General features: G+C 40.2%; 2 protein-coding genes across 2 annotated transcripts; both read right to left on the bottom strand.

Moving 5' to 3' along the window:
- Positions 1-9,053: 9,053 nt before the first annotated feature.
- On the bottom strand, positions 9,054-9,926 carry LOC113700790 (uncharacterized). The gene has a single exon (XM_027221235.1). The coding sequence runs from the start codon at positions 9,924-9,926 to the stop codon at positions 9,054-9,056; it is 873 nt and encodes a 290-aa protein (XP_027077036.1).
- Positions 9,927-22,516: 12,590 nt separating this feature from the next.
- Positions 22,517-23,577, bottom strand: LOC113700791 (zinc finger BED domain-containing protein RICESLEEPER 2-like). Its single transcript, XM_027221236.1, has 2 exons — positions 22,678-23,577; positions 22,517-22,585 (listed from the first exon to the last, which is right to left on the bottom strand). Exons 1-2 carry the CDS (start codon positions 23,575-23,577, stop codon positions 22,517-22,519), a joined length of 969 nt encoding a protein of 322 aa, XP_027077037.1.
- Positions 23,578-25,284: the final 1,707 nt, after the last annotated feature.

The raw sequence follows: 25,284 nt of genomic DNA, 5'->3' as shown, positions 1-25,284 counted from the left end.
ATTCACTGTATTTCAGTTTGAAGGACCAGTTAGGGCCTGGTGGAATGTAATTAGGGCTAAATGGCAAAGAGAAGGGACTGCATGGACTTGGGTGAACTTTGTGCGAGAGTTTAATGAGAAATACCTTCCATCGATAGTCCAAGAGAAGATGGAAGATGATTTTATTAAGTTCCGTCAAGGAACTCTAAGTGTATCTGAGTACGAGACTCAATTCACTAAACTGTCCAAGTTTGCTCCCGAATTGATAGCTACCGTGCAACGGAGGGTTAGGAGGTTTGTATAGGGGCTCAATGTAGAAATACAGGAGGTCTTGGCAGCGGCCCAGATTAACACTTTTACGGAAGTTTTGGAGAAGGCTCAAAGAATAGAAATTGTTAGGGCACAAGTGATAGCTTTTCATGCAAAAAGGAGAGGTGCGCCTGGTGGAAGTCAAAGGCAAGGACAAGGCGATTTAGATATGCCACCCTCTAAGATGGGTCGAGGAGATGGTGGTGAGAAAATTTCAGGGACACCTAAGGAAATTACTCCAAGAGGAGCCTCGCGTGGAAGGGAGCCAGCAAGAGGTGCCTCACAAGGAGGTCAAACCTCAGCCCCTCGAGCATCTTGTGGGTACTATGGGAAGGCCAATCATACGGAGAATGATTGTTGGCGAAAGGCAGGAAAATGTTTATGGTGTGGTAGTGCCGAGCACCAGCTTGCAACTTGTCCCCGTACGTCACACCTAAACCCTGAACAAGCAAATGTAGGAGGGACTAAGCCAAGAGTGCCCGCTAGAGTGTACGCCTTGGACCAACAGGCATTACCTGAACCATCGAAGATAGTAGAAGGTACGATTCGTGATTTCTATTGTTTAGTTAAGTTTTGGCTATGGTGAGACCTGAGAGCTAGAAACGGATAAACAAGGAAAATACCCTACGCAATTTCGGAGTGCATGTATGAATTTCGAGAACGAAATTCTTTTAAGGGGGAGAGAGTGTGAGGACCCGTAAAATTCTATATATTTTTCTTAAAATTTTCTTTAATTTGGAACTTATTAGAATTTATTACTTTACAATAACTTTAATATACATTCACTTCCCCAATAGTTACAAATAATCATTAAAACAAGGGTTTCCTGTTTATTTTCATTGTTACAATAACTTAGGGTTTTTACGTCTTTTCGTAATGTGAGTAACCGGTACTGAGTGTGTGCTAAATTTGGTGAGTAAGAGTGACTTTTAGATGAGAAAATAATATGTGATTAGAAGTGATAATAAAAAGTTAGTGAATGGTAAGTAAAAACCCTAGTACGTGTGATTTACGGAAAAACGGTGCGAACCGACGGGTACCGATAACTACCGATTGAACACACCATTTGACCACCATTTTTATCAAGTCAATCTCCTTGATATTAGAGCTTAATTATCAGCTCAAAATCTGATCTTGAGGGCCGAAATTTTTGACTTGGAAAACAAGAGAAAAGAAAAAAAATTGAGATGCAAATTGGTTGTGACAAGTGGCGGTCATCCATGACTTGATTGACCAACTAATTTCCACCATCTTTATCACTAAAAAACTACTCAAATGCTCTTCATTTTCCTCCATCTTAGCCGTGCTTCTTGAGAGAAAAGCAAGAGAAGAATAGCTTCCATAATTCTTAAGTTTTGCTTGATTAAGAGAGAAAACAAGAAAACTACACCGATTAACTTGTAAGTTGTGAGTTTGGGAAGCTTAGGGAGCCAAATTTTTCAAGGAGAGGTGAAGTATAACCATTACAAGCTCTTGTTTTGAGGTAACATGGCTGACCACTCTTTTCTTTTTCCCTTAATCATGTTGGGGTTGTTTAGTAACTTGTATTTGTGCTTGTGATGCTTAACTCAAGTGATTTTGGATGATTGGGGTGATGAATTTGAGTTAGGGTTTGAATGATTTACTTATCATACTTCTTTTATGGATGGTGTATGATGTATATAAGCTTGTATATGAGGTGGTAGTGGTGGTTTTCAGCTAGAAATGTGAATTGTACTTTGACTTCCTAAATTTCCAGAATTTAATTTTTTTGCATACCCTGTTCTGTCCGGTTCTAGTTCACCATGATAGAGGCCGAATCAGGTTTGGCACAAAATATGAAAGTTGTATAGAATGATGTTTTATAGTAGCCTACAAAATTTCAACTCAATCAGGAGCACTGTAGCTTGTGAAAAGATAAAAATACCCCTGACTGCCATAGGTAGAGCCCTGTGGACAGGGTTGACCTTTCACCAATCTGACCGCATCTGTTCACTCTGGTCCGTACTGAATTAGCCTTTGGTAAAAACATAGAAGTTGTAGTGCTATGTCTTATCTTTCCAATGGCCCTGAAAACGCCTTAATCGGACTTCGGTAGCCTGAGATTCTGGTTCTGTAATTTGAAATTTTGACTTCGATACACTACGAACTGGACTGGGTGGTCTTCATCAAAGTTGTAGGCCTTTGTCTTAGCTTCAAAACGGTATAAATTGCACCCCAATCCAATAGGCGTAGCTTCGGTTGTGCCCGTTACGCTAAGTGACGGCAAATCTGTCTTTTGTTTTATGCCTTGAACTTCCTTTCCAAACATTGTCCTAGTTTGATTTTATACTTGTACGACTTTGAGCCTATTGAATGGCTATTGAACTGAGATTATTTTGTCTAACTTTGGAACTGATTGAGAAAAATAATGAAGCCATAAATGGCTGGAAAAGAGGTAAACACAAAGGGCGTGCTGCCCAAATTTATGCCCGAGGACTAGAGAAATATACTTGCGACTTGTGTAAGGCTTGAGAGTGATTATCACTTGAATCATCTAGGATGCTTGCATCTTCATTTATCGAGGTATATAAGTTAGAACTTAGCCAAACTTGTACCCTTGGGTAACGACTTCTAGAAATGCGTTTTCCTTACACTTTCGACTCAAATAGTATTTCCCAGTATACTTACTGCAAACTTTCACAATTTGAAAAGCGAGCAAGTGTTTCACGAATATTCTCCAAACGAATGTCAATTACTTGATTCTTCTTGAACGAAACGTTTACTTTTCGAACCTTAATTATTTTCAAAGTTCTTAAACAAGAGTTTTATCGCAGATTTGGACTCCAAACCCGGAGTATAACCCAGACGTGATCACTAGGGACACTTCATTTTGGTGAGTGCTTCCAAATACCTGATTGAACTGGATACTTGTTTCTAATACGTGATCAATATGATTAAATGATATATGATTGGTTTGATCGGGTAAGAGTGTACTTTATCGCACTTGCCCTTATGTGACATATACTTGTCTATTGTTACACTGGATTTGATATACTTGTTTATGATGTGCGCACTTTCTAGAATTCCAGAAACCCTGTGGCGAGTTACTTGAGTCGAGCCGACAAGGGCTTGGTCGATTGGGTAACGAACCCTGGGTCTCTTGTTTTGTCGAGTGGAGTGATATCTTCTCGACTAATCGGTATACTCGAGTACTACCACCAGTGTTTATTGAGGATTTTGGGCCCAGTAGAAAGTTCGAATGGTAGACGGAGAGTAGTGTAAGTGGTGCTCTATTGGATTGGTTTCTTTACTTGAAAGTTGACGGAGTGTCAACTATTTTGTGATCAAGCTCCTGATGATGCAATGGCAATTTGGCTCCTGAGAGCCATCTGTATCCTTATACCTTGAGATGATCGTTACGTGCAGTGTTATTGTTTCTTTTAAAACTCTACACTCGCTCATTTTGAGATTGCTACTTGAAGTGTTATTGCTTACTTTTATGAACTCTTCATTCTCGTTACTTTGCTATATTGGAATCTTGTACTTATAAATAATAGTCAATTTACTTTTTGGAACCTCACTGGGCTTTTAGCTCATTCCACATCATTTATTTTTCTTACAGGGGTACGAGCGAGGCGTGAGACGTGTACAGACTAGCGTAGTCTAGTTGTTTTGACTTTTGTAATTGTAGTCGTACTAGTCGCTCGATTAGGGTTGAATGTACTGAGAACTTAAATCTTTTGATGTATTTGGGACTGTATGGATGGTTGAGATAGAAATGAATGTATTCGTATGTTTCAAACTTGGGAACTATTATTTCGTTTATTATTGAGATTGCATCTTATTTTATTTGATGTGAGTGATTGAGTCCTGACGAGAGTTGGGCAGGCGGTTCGCTAAACCCTAGGGTACGCCCAAGAGAAGGTGGGGCCGTCACATGAGGACCCGAAAATTATATTAAATTTTCTCTTGTTTTGGAAAAACTAATTTATATTTTCTTTTAATTTTACTTTACTTGCTTATTTGTTTGCCTTAATTTGATAGTGATTTTATAGGTTAAGTTAAGATTTTTATCATTCCCTTTTCATGTCTTAGTGCATGCTAAGTTTCATAGTACATTAAGGTAGATCCACTGACGAGTGAGATGTGTACGTTATATTTGGTTGACGAGAACAAGTTTGGTATTAGTAGGATTATGTGATTAGAAGTGTTAAGAGTGTATTAGAGGAGCACAAGATAAATTGGTTATTAGAAAGACACAAGAGAGACAAAGGGATAGCCACAAAACCAAGTCTTGACAAGTGTCACTCATCTAAGCAAGATTTGACCAAGACTTTTCTTTCCTTTTTATCTTACAATTGACCAAAAAATCCTTCATTTGTTTGTCATCTTGGCCGAAATTAGGGAGCAAGAAAAGAGAGAAAACTTTCAACTTTCATCTTGATCTCCTTGCTTGATTTGTTAAGAAACCAAGCACCAACCTTAATCCACTCCATAAAACCTTGAGTTACGCTTGGAAGGAAGCTTTTGGTGGAATTACTTGAGGAAGAAAGCCCTTGTTTTGTATTTTTCCTTGGAGATTTGAAGGTATGAAGCTAAGGAACTTGCTTCTCTTTCAATTCTTGCAATTTATTGGGTATATGACTTGAATATGAAAGTTTTGTGGCTGGTTTCATGGATTTGTGATGTTGTTGGAATTTTTCAGCTTTTATTTATATTTTTCAGCCATGAATTGGGAGTTTCTAGCTGTAAAACCCACGGTTTTGGGCTCATTTTTTTTAATCTTTGTCCAATTAAATTAAATGGTAATTTACCATGGGTAAAAGCAAAAATAATTACAAGTTAGGTTAAAAGGTTAATTGAAGGATAGGATGAGATAAGATAGGGTAAAAATTTACAACAGTTAAAATTCCTATCTAAACCACCTACCAGTGGGTGGTTATTAGGGTTTAGCACAATTATCAAACAACAAAAAAAATAATAATAACATCATTCCCCCCTTTCATTGTCTGTCTCCCCTTAGAACAAGAGTCGTCAGAGAGTAGAGAAGGAGAAGAAGGCGTCGCTGCCAATCAATCAGACAACTAGGCACCCAAACCTGTAAGTCCCAAATCCACGTGAAACTTTTCTTTTAAGTTCTATTAGTTGCATTAATTGTCCTAGAGATTTTACGGATATGTATTATGTTATATATATATAGATATATATGTTTCTATAAGAGATTTAGGAGGATTCATATTTGGATTTGTAGGAATAGGGTATTAGATTTTAATTATGGGATGAATAGGGTTACCCAAATCTGTTGGAAAAAAAAGAGGAGAGAAGGGAAGTGGTTGCCGCTGCTCTGTTTTGCTAAGCATTGCTGAAGCAACGCAACAGAGGAAAAAAAAAAAAGGAAAGGAAACGCAACCAGTGCACGGCTGGCGACATGGGAAAAGGTTGGCCGAAAGGGCAACCGAAGACAAAAAAAAAAAAAAAAAAGCAAGGGGGGGGCCGCCATTACTGGCGGCAGAGAGGAATTGTCAACGGTTGGCCTTTCGGCCAACCCAAGACCAAAGAAAGAACAAAAAACGAAAAGAAAATGGAAGTGGAAGGTCGTCAGCAATTGTTGACGACCATGGCTTGACTTCATGGGTTGGCCGAGGAAGAAAAAAAAGGTAAATTAGACATGGACCAAAATATAATATAAAATTTAGTAAATGTTTAATAAATAAATTTTAAATATAACTAGTCCATCTTTATAGTTTATCATGGGTATTAAAATTCAGGACCCAATTTAAAGTAGTTGTTAGAATTGAAGGGTTTTTTTTTTTTTTGCCTTAATCCTTTCCATTTCTCTTCTTTCATAATTTTATCTTTTTTTTTTTTTTAGAAATAAATCCTTACAAGTTTGGAGCGATCACACTCTTACATAGCGAATGTAGGGGTACTACCTAGAGTCTAGCTTACAGAGACCTGTTGTGAGTGTAGGAAGAGAGAGGGCATCAAAAACCTTCGAGTCGCCAGATGAAGCCGCCCGTTTTGCAAGGCTATCAGCTGCAGCATTGGTTTCTCTGTAGCAATGTGTTAATTCAAAGGAAGCTTGACGAAGGGCTACCCGAGCCCTAGCTATCACCTCATCAATGCGCCAGGGGCACCTGCGTTCCCCATTAATGACATTTAGTAGAACAAGAGAATCCAGTTCCACCTTTATGTACTGCATACCTAAAGAGATACATAAATGTAAACCCTCAAGAAGAGCCATGGCCTCTGCTTGTATATTTGTCCGAAACCCGTAAAAGGAGGAGAAAGCACTAAGGACGTGGCCATGCTGATCGCGTATAATGCCCTCCCCGCTAGAGTTTCCAGGATTACCGCTTGAAGAGCCATCAATATTGAGCTTGACGTAAGATGCAGGAGGCGGAGCCCATGCAAGAGATAGGACTTGCATAGATTTTGCCTTTTTAAGAAAAGGAACAACTCCCCGTTTCAGAAGCCGGTCATCGTCCATGCATGCCAAGGAGAGAGTGTGAGCAAGGGCCACCAAATGTATCAAACGCAGGATCTGGCGCACAACATGAGTTGCCGACGGCGTAGTAGCATCGAAAATGGCCCTATTACGTGCCTTCCAAAGTTCCTAGCAGACAAATAAGGGGACAATGTGTGACAGCTTTGCCATGGTAGATTTACCTGAAATGTTGCTCCACCAGGCTTGAAGTTTCAGTATGATATCATGATGAGAAGGTGCCCGGATGTCTAGCAATTGTTCTAGCTTTCCCCACACTTGGGTTGCCAAAGAACATTCCACAAACCAATGGGCTAGTGTGTCGATACTTTCGCAGTAAGGGCACTTGGAGGGTAAATTAAAGCCCAACCGCTGCAAAATGTCAGGGAAAGGCAGAATGCAATTAAGCAGTCTCCACATGAATACCGAAACTTTCAGCGGTATGCGTTTATTCTAGAGCAACACGCGGGAAGGCATTGGGAGAGAGTGATCACGAAGGCTCTCCAACGCAGAAGATATTTAGAAGCCCCCATGTGAAGTAGGACACCAGATTAGGCAGTCAGGAGCAGCTCCCGGACTGAGCCGCACCTGTGAATGGTGAATACGCGACATCTCCTCGCTGGAAAGGCTCATCTGGTCCACGTGCCAAATGTTTTCGTGCAATACATCCCGAAGGCAGAGGTTCGGGGAGGGGACGTGCAAGCGATGCTTGCCCAATGGACCGGAGCCGATCCAATTGTCATACCAGAAGGAAGCACTCCCATTCTTAATCAAGGTTTGCGAATGTTCCTCAACGAAGTCCCTAACTCGCAACATTCTCTTCCAAACAGCTGAGCTTGTCTGGCTGGCAGGAGCAGTGGTTAGATGCTCCGTGACTGCGACATGTTTCGCACGCATAAATCTGGTCCACAAGGTATCTGAAGTGCGCATTTTCCACCATAGCTTGCACCTAAAAGCATCCTGGACATCCTGTAAACGACGGAGGCCTAGGCCATTTTCTTGGGTAGGCTTACACAATGCTTGCCATTTCCTCCAATGACGCTTGTCACGTCCCTCAACCTCTCCCCAAAGGAAAGTGGACATTAGTTTTTCAATCCTCTTAATCACACCTCGCGAGAGCTCCGAGACGGCCAGAGTGTAGATGGGTATAGAAGATAGCACATGCTTAATGAGAATTAACCGTCCCTCTGGCGACAGGAGCCGGTTTTTCCATCCAGCCAACTTAGCCTGTATCCTATCAATCAAAGGCTGAAAATGCTCCATCCTCATTTTTCCTTTCACCAGCTTGCATCCCAAGTAGACAAAAGGAAGTCCCCTATATTGAAAGCCGGTTCTCCTAGCTAGAAGCCTTTTAGCCGCCAGAGGACACTTCGGAGAGACAATGTAGAAACTTTTATCCTTGCTCACTCGCTGACCGGAGCCGTGTTGATACAACTCCAAGAAGCCCATGAGAGACTGCACCGAGCGCTTGTCCCCCCGAGTAAAAATGACTATATCGTCTGCAAAAGCCAGATGCGATACCGTCGGGCAGTGGCGGCCCAAAGCAAAAGGCTGTAACTTCCGCTGCAGAGCCAAGTTATTAACCCCTCGGCTTAAAGCTTCAGACACCAAGATGAAGAGGAAGGGGGATAACGGGTCGCCTTACTTCAATCCCTGCTTAGCTTGAAAGAAACCATGAGGTCGACCGTTGACCAATATTGAAAACCATGCAGATGTGAGGTTGTTCATAATTAAAGAGACAAAGTGGGAGTGAAAGCCAAATTGAAGCAATAATCGGGAGAGGAAATCCCACGAAACTCGATCAAAAGCTTTCATCATCTCTAACTTGAAAATGACGTTGTGACCCCGGGCCTTCTTGTCTATGGAATTCACCAGCTCCTGGGCAAGCAAGATATTATCAGCGATATCCCTGCCACTGACGAAGCCCGATTGCTCAAGAGAGATAATTGTTGGGAGAACAACTTTTAAATGGTTGCTCAGGATTTTGGTGAATACCTTGTTGATAAAGTTGCACAGGCTTATGGGTCGGAAGTCCGCAAAAGAATGCGGAGCCTCCTTTTTAGGCAATAGGAGGATCAGAGTGCTCGCTATTCCCTTCGGGATTGGAACACCACACATGAACTCCCGAGCAGCTTGGAGGACATCCTGTGCAATTATATCCCAGCAGCGCTTGTAAAAATTACCCGAAAATCCATCACAACCTGCTGCACTTTGGCCATCGAGTTCAAAGACAGCTTGCCGCACTTCCTCTAGCATAATTTCCTGGATGAGTTGTGCATTCTGATCTAGGGTAACAAGAGGTGGGATGGCCTCTAGCAGCCTACAAATACCAGTGTTGTTTATTGGTGGAACCTCCGCTAACAGCGATTGAAAGAAAACCACTGCCGCTTGTCCCAATGTCATCTGCACTTTCAACAACCTCACCCTCTAAATTGCAGATCCTGGTGATCGAGAGCCGTGCCCGCTTATCCAACAGGTGGGAGTGAAAATACCGAGTATTTGCGTCGCCCTCCCTCAGCCACTTCACTCTGGCTTTCTGTTTCCAGAAAGTTTCCTCATCAGTTAGGTGTTTTAGCAGTGCAGCCTGGGCCTGACTCCATTGCACTCGAGCCTCATCCGAATCTGTCACCTCAAGTTGCAACTCCTTTAGCCTTACTTCCTCCTCAGCTTTGGAGACTTTCTCAAAAATATTACCAAATACATCTTGGTTCCAAGTACGCAAGGCTTGCTTTAAACGTTTCAATTTGAGGAAAAAATGAAACATTCCATATCCATCTGTCGGTTGATCCCAGCACTGGCGAACCACCATGAGGAAACCGTGGTGATTTAACCACATGTCTTGGAAGCGAAACGACTTCGGCCCAGTGGGGAGCCCTGGGGAGAGTTGCAATAACTGTGGGCTATGGTCTGAGGTAGCACGATTAAGATGTTTCACTACGCTGCCAGAGAAACGACGTTGCCATTCCAGATTCATCAGGAGTCTATCTAAACGCTTCCAGATTCTCCTGCCTTGGCGGATACCAGTCCAAGTGTAACGACTGCCCGAGAAGGGAATCTCTTTGAGACCACATGCAGATATACATTCAGCAAACTCAGCCATTGCGGTCAAGTCTTGTACAGCCTGTCCGGCATATTCATCAGCAGCAGCTACAACATTGAAATCGCCTCTTACAAGCCACGGCTTAGTCCCCATTTCCTCCGATATTAATCTCAGGACTGACCATAAGGCGCGACGTTCAACTCGCGAGCATTTTCCATAAACAAAGGACCCGTGAGCAACAAAGTTCCAAGAATCATGGCAAACTTACATGTGAATAAGTTGGTCATTATTTACTAAAACATTTACAGCAAAGCCAGACCGCCACATTACCCATATTTTATTGGAGGAGTTACATACCCCAAGGTGAAAGCCAAAACGGGATGTAAAATCATCTAGCTGACCAGCATCAACCATCGGCTCGATGACGACTAGAAAAGTTACTGAATGTAAACGTAACAGCTTCTTCAAACGGCGAATTGAGGCACGGCCAGCAATTCCCCGGATATTCCATACTAGCATATTAATCATTAAGTAAAGGATGAGGGGAAATCAGTGCCTACCTTCGAAGACTGCCGGGTGACAATTGTTTTGGGCAAGTTCCAGAATCATCTGCGCCGACCCCTTTTGGCTAATTGTGTCTCTTTGTGAGTAACCGGAAAGAGGTGGTCGATCCTCTTTTTGAAGGCTGCCAAGTCCTCCGTCAAAACTGCACGTGGACGAGCAGGCCTTTGTTGTCCTTCAGCATCCGAAAGTGAGTCAAGGGTTTCCCGTCTGCGTCGCCAAAGGCATTGATCATCCCTTATGTCGCAAGGAAGAGGCTTGTTCTGTATCGGCGAAAAGGCCGAAGGCTTTGGAGACTCTGAGGGGACCGGACAGGGCAGAACCTCGGTCCCCTTGGGATTACTCACTACCGTTGCCGAAACCAAATGGGCAGAGCAGGCAGCCGCTGCTTCTGCGATTGCATCTGTAGAGCGCTGCGGTTGGGTCGCTAAGTTGTGTCGTCCCTGGGTATCCGCATTAGAGACGTGTTGTTGGGCGGATCCCTGATCCCCAGTGTCAGGATGTACTACTTCGGCTGAAACCCTAGCCATAGTCAGCTCTGGTTCTTTAGGTTGATCTGTCGCCTCCAGCGGGATTGAATCCTTTGCAGGCCCGACTTGTTGTTGCGTAGCCAGGATATCCCGGTGATTAACAACATGATCTTTCGATCGACAGGAACTGGCGGAGTGGCCAAGTTTCCTGCAATTTTCGCAATAATCTGGTAGGCTTTCATATTCTACCTTTTGCCAGAAACCAGTCGACCCGTTCCAAATCCACACCCGTTGGGGGAGGGACTGTAACAGATCAACTTCAACGCAGATGCGAGCCACACTAGGCCGCGACAATGTCGCTGTGGATGCGTCTAGGCGCAGGGGTTCACCAACCAATCGAGCAATGGAGAACAAAGGCTCTTTTCCAAAGAGGTGGACAGGGAGAAACGGGAGCCGGATCCAGACCGGTACTATAGAGGATTCGATAGTTGCAGAGAATGTGGGAGACCACTTGAACACACGCATTGCAAAGCCTTGGAACGTCTAGAAACCACGCAGCCAACATCTATGAAAATCGTCTTCGAGGTCGAATCTGATTAGGACATGCCTGGGGTCAAGCAGTCCCAACGAGAAAGAACCCTTAAAGCCAACGGACATGAAGTCTTTCCGTAGACCCTCCATTGACGGCCTACCACGGGAGAATTTCCCAATCAAAGCAAATTTTAGAGGAGATGATAAAAGGCGAACGTCCTCCGCAGAGAAGGAAACAGCTGGTTCACCACGGTAGTTTTCACGGGGCTTGAGGCAGGAAATTGGAGCAACAGCAGCAGAGGAAGAGAGTATATCAGCAAAGGAGCGCTTCGAAGGCGTGGGGTGTGGGGGGTGCCCTTCACCCATGGGATGAAGGGCAGCCATGGCTGATAATTAGACAAGGAGGGAAGCGGCCTAGAGAGAATTTAGGGCTTCCCTAGGGCTTCGAAGGCGTTCATCGAAAAAATTAAAGGGTTAGTCATGTAAAATTATATTTAATTGATTAAGTCTAAGATATTTAAATAGAAATTTAAAACATCTTAATCTAACCTTATTAGGTAAATTTAGACAATGTAAGATAAGTTCTAGATTGTTAAACGAAATGTTTAAAATCATACTAATAATAATAGTAATAATAATAGTAATGCTAACAATAACACTAATAATAATAATAATAATAATAATAATAATAATAATAATAATAATTAATTAATTAATTAATTAATTAATTAATAAAACAATGATAGTAATAATACTAACAATGTAGACATGGAGGAAATAAGCTAAGGATATAAACGAAGATAAAAATATGAATATAAACACAAGTAGAATAAACAAAGACAATAATTATAATAGTAAGTGAATATATATATATACACACATGTATACATAAATAATAATAACACCACACATGCACAAAAAGTGGAAGTAAAGCGCAAGATAATAGTAACTAATTAACAAATATATATATATTATATATAGATAAATGGTAATAAAATAAAGTAGCAACGACGAGGATGATGATAATAATAATGAATAATAATAAATTATAAATATGTATAGTAAGATAATAATCAAGATAATAAATATGATTATGAATAATTTTTTTCTTTTAAATTAGAAAAATTTACAAAAAGGAGAACTTTCCAAATTAAGAAACTTTCTAAAAATAGAAACTTTCCAATTTAGGAAACTTTCTAAAAATAGAAATTGTCCAATTTAGGAAAATGTTGCTAGGGTTCATATAATGGTTTAGACATGAATTTTTGACTCACTTAGAGTTTGTATATTTATGCATCTATAAGAAATATCAACTAATTAGAAAACCTATGCATTTGATAGGTACGACACAAGTCTAAAAGACCTAAGGTAGCCCCACTCGAGCAGCCAGACAAAGGTAGGTGGTACTTACCCTTCTGAGATTTCAAAGGTGCAAAAATGAAATTTTTGTTGTCAATCATATTTTGTTGTGTTGACTCGAAATGTATTTGATTAAATGCTTTACTTGGATATTTATGAAAGTTATATTTTTACTATACGAAAATGGATCATGTGACTTATTTGAAATATTTTGATATGTTATTATATACCAAACGAGCTGTATCTTTTATGAAATCAAAGAACTATGTATGTGATGTGTGAAATGAATTTATGACAAGTAAAGCTCAAAACAGTCGTGGAATAGATGGTAGGGGCTATAGTCCTGTCTAATGGTCATGGTAGCCCGGTATAGAATCCGGCCGATTGACAAGGTCATGGTAGCCTGGTATAGAGTCCGGACGATTGATCCATATATGTAATAAGACCAATCGGTAGTCATTAAATCTATTAGTCACCCACCTAGAAGGGGTTTAATCTCTAGACTGAGTCCTCAGTAGCCAGTCATTACATGTACTTGTTATGAGCTGATATGAAATGATTTATGAACTGATATGAAGAGACATATGAATGGATATGAAATGATTTATCACTTTATGATTTTTCATGTATAGTTGTCAATAAGATGCTTTTAAATTGCTCATCACTCGTTACTACTGATTGTTTTATAAACAACGTCACTTTCAAGATTATGGATGTGAACGATGTGCAAATGATTTGATTTATATCTATATATGTGTCTATAAAGTTACGAGTGCATGGTCCAACAGAGGGGTAGATATTACCTACTGAGCGATTTGTCGCTCAACCCACTTTTTAACATCTTTGCAGATTCTGAAGAGTATGAGTTGATTTATGTAGAAGACCCTGAGGATGACTTTTATTAGTTTTTAAGTCAACAGAAGTTAGCAGGCTAGCTACTTCTAGTTGTTAATTTTATTTACTTTGTTTCCGTTGTTTCAACCAGGGAATAAATGTACGAATTCATTGGATAATCGTGGACTACCTTTTATATGATATTTGTACCGCACTTTATTTAGTTATATTAATTAGTACTTTTAAACTTTAGTCTGGTTAAATGTTGCGTTGTATTCTTGAGCGGGACTTGAGAATACGGCGAATGTCACGTGATGGGAGCGTGCGGGTTTAGGGTGTGACACTGGCTTTGATTTGGATATGAAAGTTTGGATACGAAGATTTCTAGCTTTGGTTTGAAATTTTAGCTTAAAAATAGAATTTTCCAGCTTTAGTTGTGAATTTCCAACCTAAGGTTTAACTTTTCCAACTTGAGTATGTGATGGTTATATGTTATGTATATGCTTGATTTAGTGGGTTGGTGGCCTGGTATGTATATGCTTGATTTGAGACTGTCTTGTGGTGAGAATGAAGCCTTGAAAATGGCTGGAAATTAGGGAAAAATAAGAGGAAATGCCGCTGAAATTTTGTTTCTCTTTTTCTTATGATATGAATGATGGTTGAGGTGTGAATTTAGAGTAATTTTGTTTTCCTCTTGCATACGATTTGCCCCAAAACACTTGTTACAATCTATTTCTTTGCATGTGTGTTAGTTTTGAGCCAAAACAAAGAGGTTTAAGAAAGGAAAAAAACCTAGTTTTCCAAAGTCGTTGCTTGCTGGAAAAATTTTGCAGGAAGCCCTGCGTAGCTTTGAAAAATTTGCTATAACTTCCTATAGAAAAGTCAGGATGATGTGTGCACGGATTTGAGGCCAAATGATGAACAAGGGGTCTGTAGGAACATTGAAGGCTTGGAAGTTGCTAATCTGGCCTTCGCTACTTGGGCCGAGCACTAGTAATGTTAGCCACTGGTTTTGTTAGTTGGATTGGTTATTATGATGTCATGTTTTAATTCGTTAGTCTTGTTAATTAGTATAGTTAAATAAGTCGGCCCAACTCATGTAAGTGTTGACTGAATTACTCTTGCTAGTGTTAGGAAGATGGGACGCAAATCCTTGTCTCAAATGGATTAGGCTCCTAGGTTTCTAGCCTATAAAAAAGGCTCCTTCATGTACGATTGAGGTTAGACACTTTGATAATAAAATTCAGCATTGTTTTCTCTTGCATTCAAGGGTTACAATTTCATTACTTGCTTGGCAAGGGTTCTTGAGCAATCTCGCGATTGTCCTTGATTGTTCTACCGGCCTATCCACTTGAGTATTCATCTCGATTGGAGTCGTCGTTCTACCTCCTTCAATCAAGTCGTGTCGTCCGTCTTGGTTTTGGGTTCCGCAAACCAAACATTGGACAACCTCGCTAGATCCTTGGGCAAACGTGCTACATGTCTCGAAACATGTTGATCGAGGAGCGTATCAGTTGGCTTCAGATCATAGGTTGAGGTATCTTTCGTTATATCCGTGGTTTTCGTTGTTGTGTCGTCTAGGGTTTTGTGTTTTCCGCTGCATTGTTTAACAAAAAAATATATAATTCTGTCCAAAGTCGTGTTACTTTCTTGTTGAAAATTCTGTCCTGCACCTTTGTGTCCTTTGTTGCGTCCAATTTCTGGTCATAGTTGTGCCCTCAATCTATCCGTAGTTGTTGTGTCTTGTTGTCTAATATATTCTATCTGTTTAGTCATCTTTTGGTTGCATCAAAGTTGCTGGCCGTTTGTGTTTCCATCGCGCGTGGTTGTTGTCCATCAAATCTGTCCGCAACTTGTTCTTGTTATTGAGTCATTAGTTGTTCATCAAATCTGTCCATGGGTTGTGTGCCTTTGTGGTGTCCAAATTCTGGTTTGAGTTCCCAAATCTGTCTCGTTAGTTGGCCATCGCTTGAGCAGCAAGAAAAACGAAAAAAAAGAGACAATTGCGGCAACTACGGTTTCTTTGTCGCATCTTAAGTTGGTTGGTTTTTGTGTTGCAATCTATCCAGATTTCCCTTCGTTGTTTGCTGTTCGTTTTTGTCTAGATTATAGTCTCATTCTTGTGGGTTGATGGTGCAATCGGGCTCAAGAATCATTGAAGATTTGTCATGCTTATTTCTTGTTATTTATTTAATTAAGTTTTCAGCAAATATTGTTAGTTAATTAGAGTTAGTCTTGAGTTATTTTTGAGTCCTTAATAAGAGTAATAAAGGCTAAAGTCATGTTGACCATAGTTAAGCCTATTTGAGTTAGTTTCCTATTCTAGTTGAATTAGAGTTTTAGGAAAGTAGTTAATTGCTTCCAAAATTATTTAGGAAGTTGTGTCAAGTTTAGAAGTCAAGTCAAATAAGGAAACTTGTATTATTTCCAATTTAGATTAGGGTTTTGAGTGTTGTAAGGCTATAAATAGCCAAGCTTATAATATTTTCAAGAGGAAGGCAATTATAAATAAAATTTGAGAGTTTTCTCTTTCTTGTTCCTTGATACAAAGTGAGTCATGTCTCCTTTGTTCAAGTTTTGACTTATCAATTCAGGACCATGTTGAATTGTGGCGTCATTCTACCCTTCTATTCAATCTCGAGCGGTCCTTGATTGTCTAGAATCCATCCAATTTATCCATAATCTAATCAAGATAGATCCTTCCACTGTCTGATCGATTCGATTTCTTCTCGAGTGGTCCTTGGAGAATCGAGTTTGCATCACAGAATTGAGTTCTGTTTCTTGCGTTTGAAACTAGACTCATAGCTCTTTTAATCGTGTAAAACTCATGGTTTGGTTCACTGTTTATAAATACTAGCAAAATTTCAAAGTGGACTGAAAATTCAAAACTATCTTGTTTTTGCACTTAATTGAGCAGTGAATTGAGGCTGAGATTTAACTAATTTATGGGCTGAATTTTATGAAGGTGTCTTCTAGAGAGTTGCAGACTTTTGAATCTATTTTCTAACGGTATAAGATTTATGATTTTCTGACTCACGGAACTCAAGTTATACTTTTTCAAAGAATATCACCAAAGCTAGAAATTTTATCAAATGGATTGAGTGGTACTTGGAAAACTTTGGAAAACATTTTCTGGATTTTAAACCTTATTTTGGTGAGATTTTTGGATGCTTAAATTGCTCTCCTCACTTTTAGAATACATTTAGATTTTTTTTTGATTTGCACCTTCAAATTTGCCCTTGAACCCTGCATGTTTGAGAGGCCATCTTGTATAGACTTGTGGCTCATAGTTGAGCATAATATGTTAATTTTGTTCACTTAAACTTTGGATGGTAGCACCATAATGTCTTTATGTTGGTTGTTTTTAGGATTTGTTGGTGAGCACGAGCATAACCTCGGGGACGAACTTTTGACATTTACTCTACTGATATCGGTGAGTGTACCTTGCACATGTGTGCTTTAAATGACTATGTGAAATGTTGTGAATGTTGCCGGAATGTTAAATGCTTTCCAATGATTTCTAAATGGATTTTCGATAGGTGAGTATGTACTTTATCGCACTCGACCCAAGCAAAAGTGAATTTTCAATGATTAAATGCTACTTGTACATGAATGTAAGCCTTTTGGCTAAATTGGACCCTTGCTCTTCGTTGCCAGTTGACTCGAGTCAGAAGCGGACTCGGTCGGACGGCTGGTGACCTTAGGACAATGTTTGGTATACTCGAATATTACCACGAAATCCGGTGGAGAACAGGCCAGCGAGTTCACTGCAATGAAATCAATGAATGAATGACAAGAACACTGAGAGAGTTTTCACTTGTAAATATTTTCTAATATTGGAGGGATAAGGAAAATGGTTGACAAATGAATGAATGAATGACTTGAATGAATGGCTCCAAATGAGCACGTATCCTTTCAATGAATGAATGATTGATTCTTGAATGACTGCTTATTACTGTGCCAAGTGTGCAAAAGTGCTAAATGTAAATGTTTCTGGGTTTTGCCTGCTTGATTGCTTGTTTGGGAATCTCACTGGGCTTTTAGCTCATTCCATTAGTTTGTTTTTCTTACAGGAGTGGAGGCTGGAGTAAGTAAGCGTGAACTAGTGTGTATAAGTTTCTTGTACTTGTACTTTTATGGATTGAATGTATTTGAGATATTTGACAATGTAAAGCTACGTTTCACTTTTGGCTTGTAAATGAAGTTGAATTATGGTTGATTTGAGAACCTTACCATTTTGAAGAATGCTAGTGAGTGACTCTCATCGAGAGTTGGGCAAGCGGTCCGCCAAACCCTTGGGTTCGCCCTAGAAAGAGGTGGGGTCGTCACAGATTTTTCCCTTGAATTACAAGAAACTATTTTTGAATTAGATTCTCTTAAACCTATAATATATGATGTGTCCTATGTTGAATTGCCTATGTCTCATTCAAAGCTTTTACCATCTACTGTGCAAGTCTCAAAGTTGGAATTGAAGCAATTACCAAGTCATCTGATGTACATATTTCTTGGAGAAGGAGACACACTTCCAGTGATTATTTCTTGCAAGCTGACTACTTTAGAAGAGGAAAAGCTAATTCGGGTGCTGAAGGATCAGAAAGAGGCAATAGGATGGACTTTAGCTGACATCAAAGGACTAAACCCAGCCACATGCATACACATAATCTTATTGGAAGAAGGTGCTAAACCTTCAAGAGAGGCTCAACATAGACTAAACCCACCAATGTAGAGGTAGTAAAGAAAGAAGTTCTAAAACTTCATAATGCAGGTATAATTTATCCAATTTCAGATAGTAAGTGGGTAAGTTCTATACAAGTAGTTCCTAAAAAGACAGAAATAACGGTTATTGAAAATCCAAATGGTGAGTTGATGCCCACCCGCATTCAAAATGGGTGGTAAGTTTGAACAAATTTTAGAAAATAAAATGCATTAACTTGAAAGGACCATTTTCCATACCCTTTATTGATTAAATGCTAGAAAGGTTGGCAAGAAAATCTCTGATGCGGTTGAGCACGAGGCCCATGGTGCTCAAGTAGACTCTGTTAAGGTGCCCCAAGGCCTAGTGACACGAGCACGAGTTAAGAGATTTAAGGAGTCGTTTCAAGCCATGGTTCATGCCATCCAAGCCCAAGAGAAACCGCCCATTGAAGGGATTGGGCTAGAAGATCCTTGCAAGACTACTAAAGTGTTTGCTTACAACTGAAGATGTAAGTGTTCAAGCTCCAAACGGCGGATTGGGCCGCAATTAAGGCGCTCATGTTGAGCCTAGTATCGGCCATGTGGGCCTTAGGTCTAATAGTACTTTAGTTAGTTAATTAGTTAGTCAATCAGGTCTTCGACCTCCGCTGAGCTGTTCAGGGGTCTTGCTGCCCGGTCAGCGAGTCGGGGGTCCAGGAGGCGACGCGCCCTCGCTGGGGGGGCTCAGGGGGCAGCGATGCCCCCGGTGGGGGTTCAGGGGCAACACCCCCAAAGTTTTGTTGGGCTGGCCGAAATTCACTTAATATTTTCCAAGCTTTATTAGGGTTAGTCAAGGCTATAAATAGCCCCAAGTCATTGTTACATTCAGTTTTTTGGTGAATTATAATAAAATTTCTTGAATTTTTGTCTTTCATTAAGGCAAAATTCCTTTACCTTGTGAAAACTAGTTTGAGCATTCTAGAGTTGATCCTAGGTTGTTTCTTGACTTATCAATCAAGCAAACACACTTGATTGTGGCGTCCTCTACCGTTGAATTCGTTCTTGAGTAGTCCAAGTTTGGGTTCAACTCCGTCAATTCCACAACGTGTCCTCTAAGATCCTACGTTTGCTTCTGCGCTCACACCATCTGGTATCAGAGCAAGGTTAGAGGTATCACGTATATCCCTTTTATTGTCTTCGAGTCTGTCTTTTATCTTCCATAGTCGTAGCTACGTATTAGGGTTTGTGTTGGGTCGTTGGTTTCTTGTCAAGTCCGAAACTGTTTTCTTTGTTTGACTTCGTTGTTGTGTTTGTTGTTTAGTTGCTGTCCGTATCTTCTCTATCTAGATTTGTCTTTGTGCATCGTGTTTTGGGTGTTGCTTGTCCGTGTCTTGTCCATCAAGGAAAACAAAAAAAAAAAAAATTTTTTGCGGCGTCTAGGGTTTCTTCCCTTCTTGTCACATCTTGTGTTGGATTGTCGTGTGTAGTAATCTATCCAGGGTTGTTTCTCCTTTATTTGCTGTTAGTTTGTCTTGATTGTGGTCTATTCTAGTGGGATATTGTGTCGTTGGGGTTGCACAACAACCCAGCAAAAAAAAGGGGTTCAAAGGTGCCGTATACCTTGTTGCTCCTTGTATCGCTGCTGGAATTTGTTATTGGGTGTTGGCCGAACCTGTTTGCTATTGAACCTTGGGTTTTCTGTGTTGTATCTTGCAAATCTTGGATACCAAAACATAATTTGGGAAGTTCTTGAGCTTCTTGATCAGAAATCTTGAAGTTCTTAGATCTACCAAATATGATTTGGTAGTTCTTGATTACAAAACCAAGGGTTTCTTGATACTTGAAAGAGCCTTTCATCTTGTTTTGCAAATCTTGAAGTTGGATCCGAATTCAAGGAGTCTTGGGATTGGAATTACATCTTGAAGGAATCTGATTGAGCCAAAAAAAAAAAAACAAAGAAACAAGAGAAAGAAAGAAATGAAAAAAAAGGAAAGAAAGACCTTGGCTCTAGTTTTCTAATTGTGATCAAAGTCCTACCTTAAACTACAACTAATCCTAACTCACTTTGGATTAGCGGCTGCCTAGAAACCTTTTCGGCCAAAGCCAAATCACCCTTCAAATCCTTTAACCACCTTAACCGACCCAAAACAGCCCATCCACTACCCAATCCAGTTTCCAAAAGCCAAACACCAACCGCTACACCTTAACACGCCAAACCAGCCCGCACTTTGAATATGTTGAGCATCACTTTGTGATCCAATTGGGCTGCAATTTGAGGGTTGCCCTATACACCAAAACAGCACCAAAATACCACCGAAACCCTGACCAAAAGGCTGAGGACCAGCAAGCTCCGCAAATTCCAGAATTTTGGGTTGTCGGGTAGAGTACTTCTAGGGTTTTCAAAAATTCAGCCTTGAAGTCATTTGTCTTGCTTTCTTTTTTTTTTGAGTCATTAGTCCTAATTTGAGTTTTAGGTCGCATCTAGGTCCTCATTCACCTCCATTCATTGCTACTATCTTGTGTCACTTGTTGAATAGTCAAGGACGAATCTTGCGGTGACTCCTAGTTTGTTCAACCTGAGCAACTAGCAAGCCAAGGAATTGCTTGGTGAGATTATTAGAGAGTGATACATTTGAGTGAAACACGAGAGTGAGTGACCTATACATTGTATAAAAAAAAAGAGGAAGTCATTTTTGTTTAATTTTCTTTTGCAAGTGTACCTAAACATGTCTAGTGGAGTTGGTGACCAAACAATGGACATTAAACTACACTTGGAGGCCATGATGGGAAAGTTCAAGCGAATGCTTAAGAACTCCATTGAACCTTTGCATGACAGGATTGATCAGTTGGAGAACTCGAGACAACCACCTAGCTCGAGTAAGGGCAAAGAATTGGCATACTCCAATGACGAAGAGGACCCCTTTGAGGGGCGGTATCAATCTGACCAACGGGCTCCAAGGCGAGGAGATGACACCATTAAGGGTGTCAAACTCAAGATTCCCTCCCTCCAAAGCAAGTCGGACCCCGAGGCTTACTTGGAATGGGAACGGAAAATTGAGTTAGTCTATGAATGCCACACTTATACCGAGGAGCCAAAGGTAAAGCAAGCAGCCGTGGAGTTCATAGACTATGCCTCCATTTGGTGAGACCAACTTAAACTAAGCTGAAAGAGAAACCGCGAGAGGCCCGTGGAGACTTGGGAAGAAATGAGGAGCCTAATGAGGAAACGATTCGTCCCGAGCTATTATAGCCGAGACCTCCACCGTCGACTACAAGCTCTCACCCAAGGATCTATGTCCGTTGAGGATTATTATAAAGAGATAAAGATGGCCATTATGAAGGCGGACTTGCATGAGGATGGAGAAGCCACTATGACTCGATTTTTGCATGGTTTGAGGCCCGAGATTGCCGACTACTTCGACATGAATGAAATGTTGGAGAAGACGGTTACAGTTGAACGGCGCCTCAAGAGGAGGGGAAGTACACGGTCTAGCACCACGTACCAAGCTGGAAATTGGCGCACCCCTCAATCGAAAAGGGAGGAGAAGCCCACGGCTCCTTCTCAACCTCCAAGGCCGACTGCTTTTCCATCCAAAGCAATGGCCAAGCCTGAATTTAAGGCTAATAGTGGAGCTTCCAAACCGCGAGGCCGAGACACTAACTGCTTTAAGTGTCAAGGCTTTGGTCATATCGCATCTCAATGCGCCAACCAAAGGACTATGTTACTGTTGCCGAATGGGGAGGTTGTATCAGATGAGGAAAAGGAGTACATTGGGATGCCACCTCTAGAGGAGGACGAAAATGATTCGAGTGAAGAGATACCTACACATGAGATACCTACACAAGCGTTATAGAAACTCCAGCTCAAGCTCGTTTACGGGAGACAGCATATCAGCTTTTGTTACACTCATATTTAGCCTAAACAAAGAAGATACACATTCCCTGATATATCATCTTCAATTTGACAAGTCATGCCAAATAACAATACAAGGCAGGGTCTAATACTACAGCAAGCTCGAATATAAAAAGCTAGAACCTAATAATTATGGAGTTAAAAAGAAGTTAAAACTGCAGCAAAAACCATCAAATGGAGGAACAAAATATCCAAACTTGGATTACAATGTCCAAACCAGATCAGATTACAACATGTCCAAACCAAAATGTCCAAAGCAGATCAAATAACAACATGTCCAAACCAAAATGTCCAAACTAGATCAGATTACAACATGTCCAAACCAAAATGTCCAAACCAGATCAGATTACAACATGAAAAATTACATAAACAGCCACCAAGCAACATCAACAGCCACCAAATCAGGTTGTGAATGATTCAAGAAGTTCAACTTCCTCAAATGAGATTGATTCGGCCGCATCAAGTGATTCCTACAAAACAAAAGTATGAAAGTTATAAAATTCTTCAAAATCAGATATAAAGAAACTGTAACAACAACAAAAACATCCAATTAATAACTTACGCGAGACTTATTCTTTAGGCCATGAAAATTGCGGATCCAATCGTTGCCGCAAAGCAACATTTGCACCGTCTCAACTGACATAGAAGCTCGTCGATCAGCAATTACTCTACCTCCGGTGCTGAAGGTAGATTCTGAAGCCACAATTGTAACAGGAACGGAGAGTATATCGGCAACCATCCTCGACAAGATAGGAAATCTCAATCTTTCCCCTTTCCACCAACCCAAAACATCCAGATTTGCATTTGCATCACAAGCATACCTACTTTCCTCTAAATAAACATCTAAATCTGATTTTTTTGGTAGAGCCCTGTCAATTTCACTCACATGCATGTGAAACTTTTCTTTACCAGTTAAAACAGCAGGTCTAGTCATTTTCTGTTTCTTACTAGAACAACTAGAACCTTTATTTTGTCTCTTTTTTACAACCTGCCTCTGTTGTTGTTCAGAATGGGAAACAATGTGACAATCAACATGTTCATTGTAAAGCTCATAAAAAATGTCTCTAATCTTAGTTACGAATCTAGGAGCTGCATCCTCACCATAAATCACCGGAAAAGCATGATTAATAAGAAACATTTTGTATCTCGAATCCAAAATTGCACCCAAAGATAGTAGCACATTACTTTCCCCCCAATACTTATCAAATTTAGCAGACATACTTCCAACCATAGCCCGAATATGCTCAAAAGGGTTAAGAGCTTTTTCATTTAAAAGCTCTTTAATCCTATAGAGCTCCACAAGAAAAATGTTAGCGGTTGGATACTCGAACCCGGAAATCATATCAGTGATTTCATGAAATATTCCTAAAAATTTGCACACTTCTTCCACTTTCATCCACTCAAAAATCAGTAGGAACATAGTGAAATCCGGAGTCAATGTCTGCATATCTTGGAAAGACATCCTTGAACTCTAAATCCGAAACTAACATCAAATAGGTGCTATTCCACCTTGTTGGAATTAGCTTTCTAGAGGGCAACTGAAGCTGTTTTTTAATTTTGGCAAATTCAAGAAGCCTAGATTCAAAATTGTTCAAGTACTTTATCCCTTCTCTTACAACATCAATTACATCACCAAGTTGACCAAGACCATCTTGCACTAAGAGATTAAGTATATGTGCACAACATCTAATATGAAAAATTTTTCCTCCAATACTTAATCTCTTTGTTAGAGCAAAATCCTCTCTAAGTCTCCTAATACATACATCAATGTATGAAGCATTATCAACAGTTATTTTCCGCACAACATGGAAATTTTCCGCATTTAGCTACAATTTACGCACTATAGCTTCATTCTAGACTATCCCAATCCATCATCCATGGCCACACAATATAAAACATATAAAAATAGAAAAATCAAGAATAAATATAAAATTCATCAAAGCTTCACTTCCAACCATAAACACACCATAAATCATCTTATTTAGCCACCAATGCCACTAATTTACCACTATTAAGAACAAAGAGAGGATTTCTTCACAACTCACCTTCCAACTTAAGAAAGATAGCAACTTAGCACTTCCTCTTGCCAAATCACTCCACCAACTACTTCAATACCACTTAGCAAAGGGATTTTATTGAGAGTTTTGGAGTATAAAGGGTTAAATTGTGAGATTGGGCAAGATTAAGAAGAAGGAAGTTGGAGATTTTTTTTTCTCTTTCTTTGCTCAAGAAGTTCGGCCAAGGGGAGGAAAACATGAAGATGTTTTTAGTCAATTTTTTTTTGGTTAAATGGTAAAGTAAGAAAGTTGGTCAAACCATCCTCAAGTCACAAGGTGACACTTGTCACCCCTTTTTGTTTGAGCTTATCCTTTTGTCTTCCAAGGTTAATCCCTCTATGCATCCTCTAATTGGCTCATAATACCATGTAATATAATCTCTGTCTATATAACTTAACCTAATTGGCCGCATTTTATCAAACTTACCGCACTAGTGGGTCTCACAACCGGTATACGCTCTTAATTTCTCAAAAACTAATTAATACTAAAAAAATAATTTTAGAACTATATTTACTCATAAAAATTATCTAGAAAATTTTCCTAAGAAAGAAAATATAGAAAAGGCATGCAATTAAATAAAATAAAGTCTAGAAAATAAGAAAATCCACGGGTTCTCACACTCTCTCTCCCTTAAAAGAATTTCGTCCTCGAAATTCCTTATCATCGCCTTCTCCGGGATACAAAAATTTGAATACTTTCTTCTCACAGTCAAATTGAGCATCATACTTAGCTAACCAATCTGTACCCATTCACTGGCCAGGCTCATGGAATTCTTTGGTATAGTTTCTTCTTCTTTCCCAAATTGTAATTCTGATACACCATTCTAATGGGCAAACGGTGGAATACCAGAACCTTACCTTCCACGTCCTCTAATGGGTCAGAGACTTGATGTTGTTCTAAGGAGTACACCTGAGTTGACATTTTCGATCCATTCTTGTCCCCCTTCGACTTGTCAGGGTTGGTCGTGGTTGGCTGTTGGCTCCTACTCCCTTCTCGAGATTGGCTTGGGCAACTTGCGATTTGATGATCTGCGCTCCCACAATGTAGACACTTTCTTCCTTTCTTTTAGCAAACATCCTCCGTGTGATTCGGCTTCCCACAGTACCCGCAGG

Source organism: Coffea arabica, chromosome 7e, assembly GCF_036785885.1.
Source record: "Coffea arabica cultivar ET-39 chromosome 7e, Coffea Arabica ET-39 HiFi, whole genome shotgun sequence".
NCBI classification, from domain to species: domain Eukaryota; kingdom Viridiplantae; phylum Streptophyta; class Magnoliopsida; order Gentianales; family Rubiaceae; genus Coffea; species Coffea arabica.
Note: the sequence above shows the minus strand (reverse complement) of the source record. Positions and strands in the feature narration are given on the sequence as shown.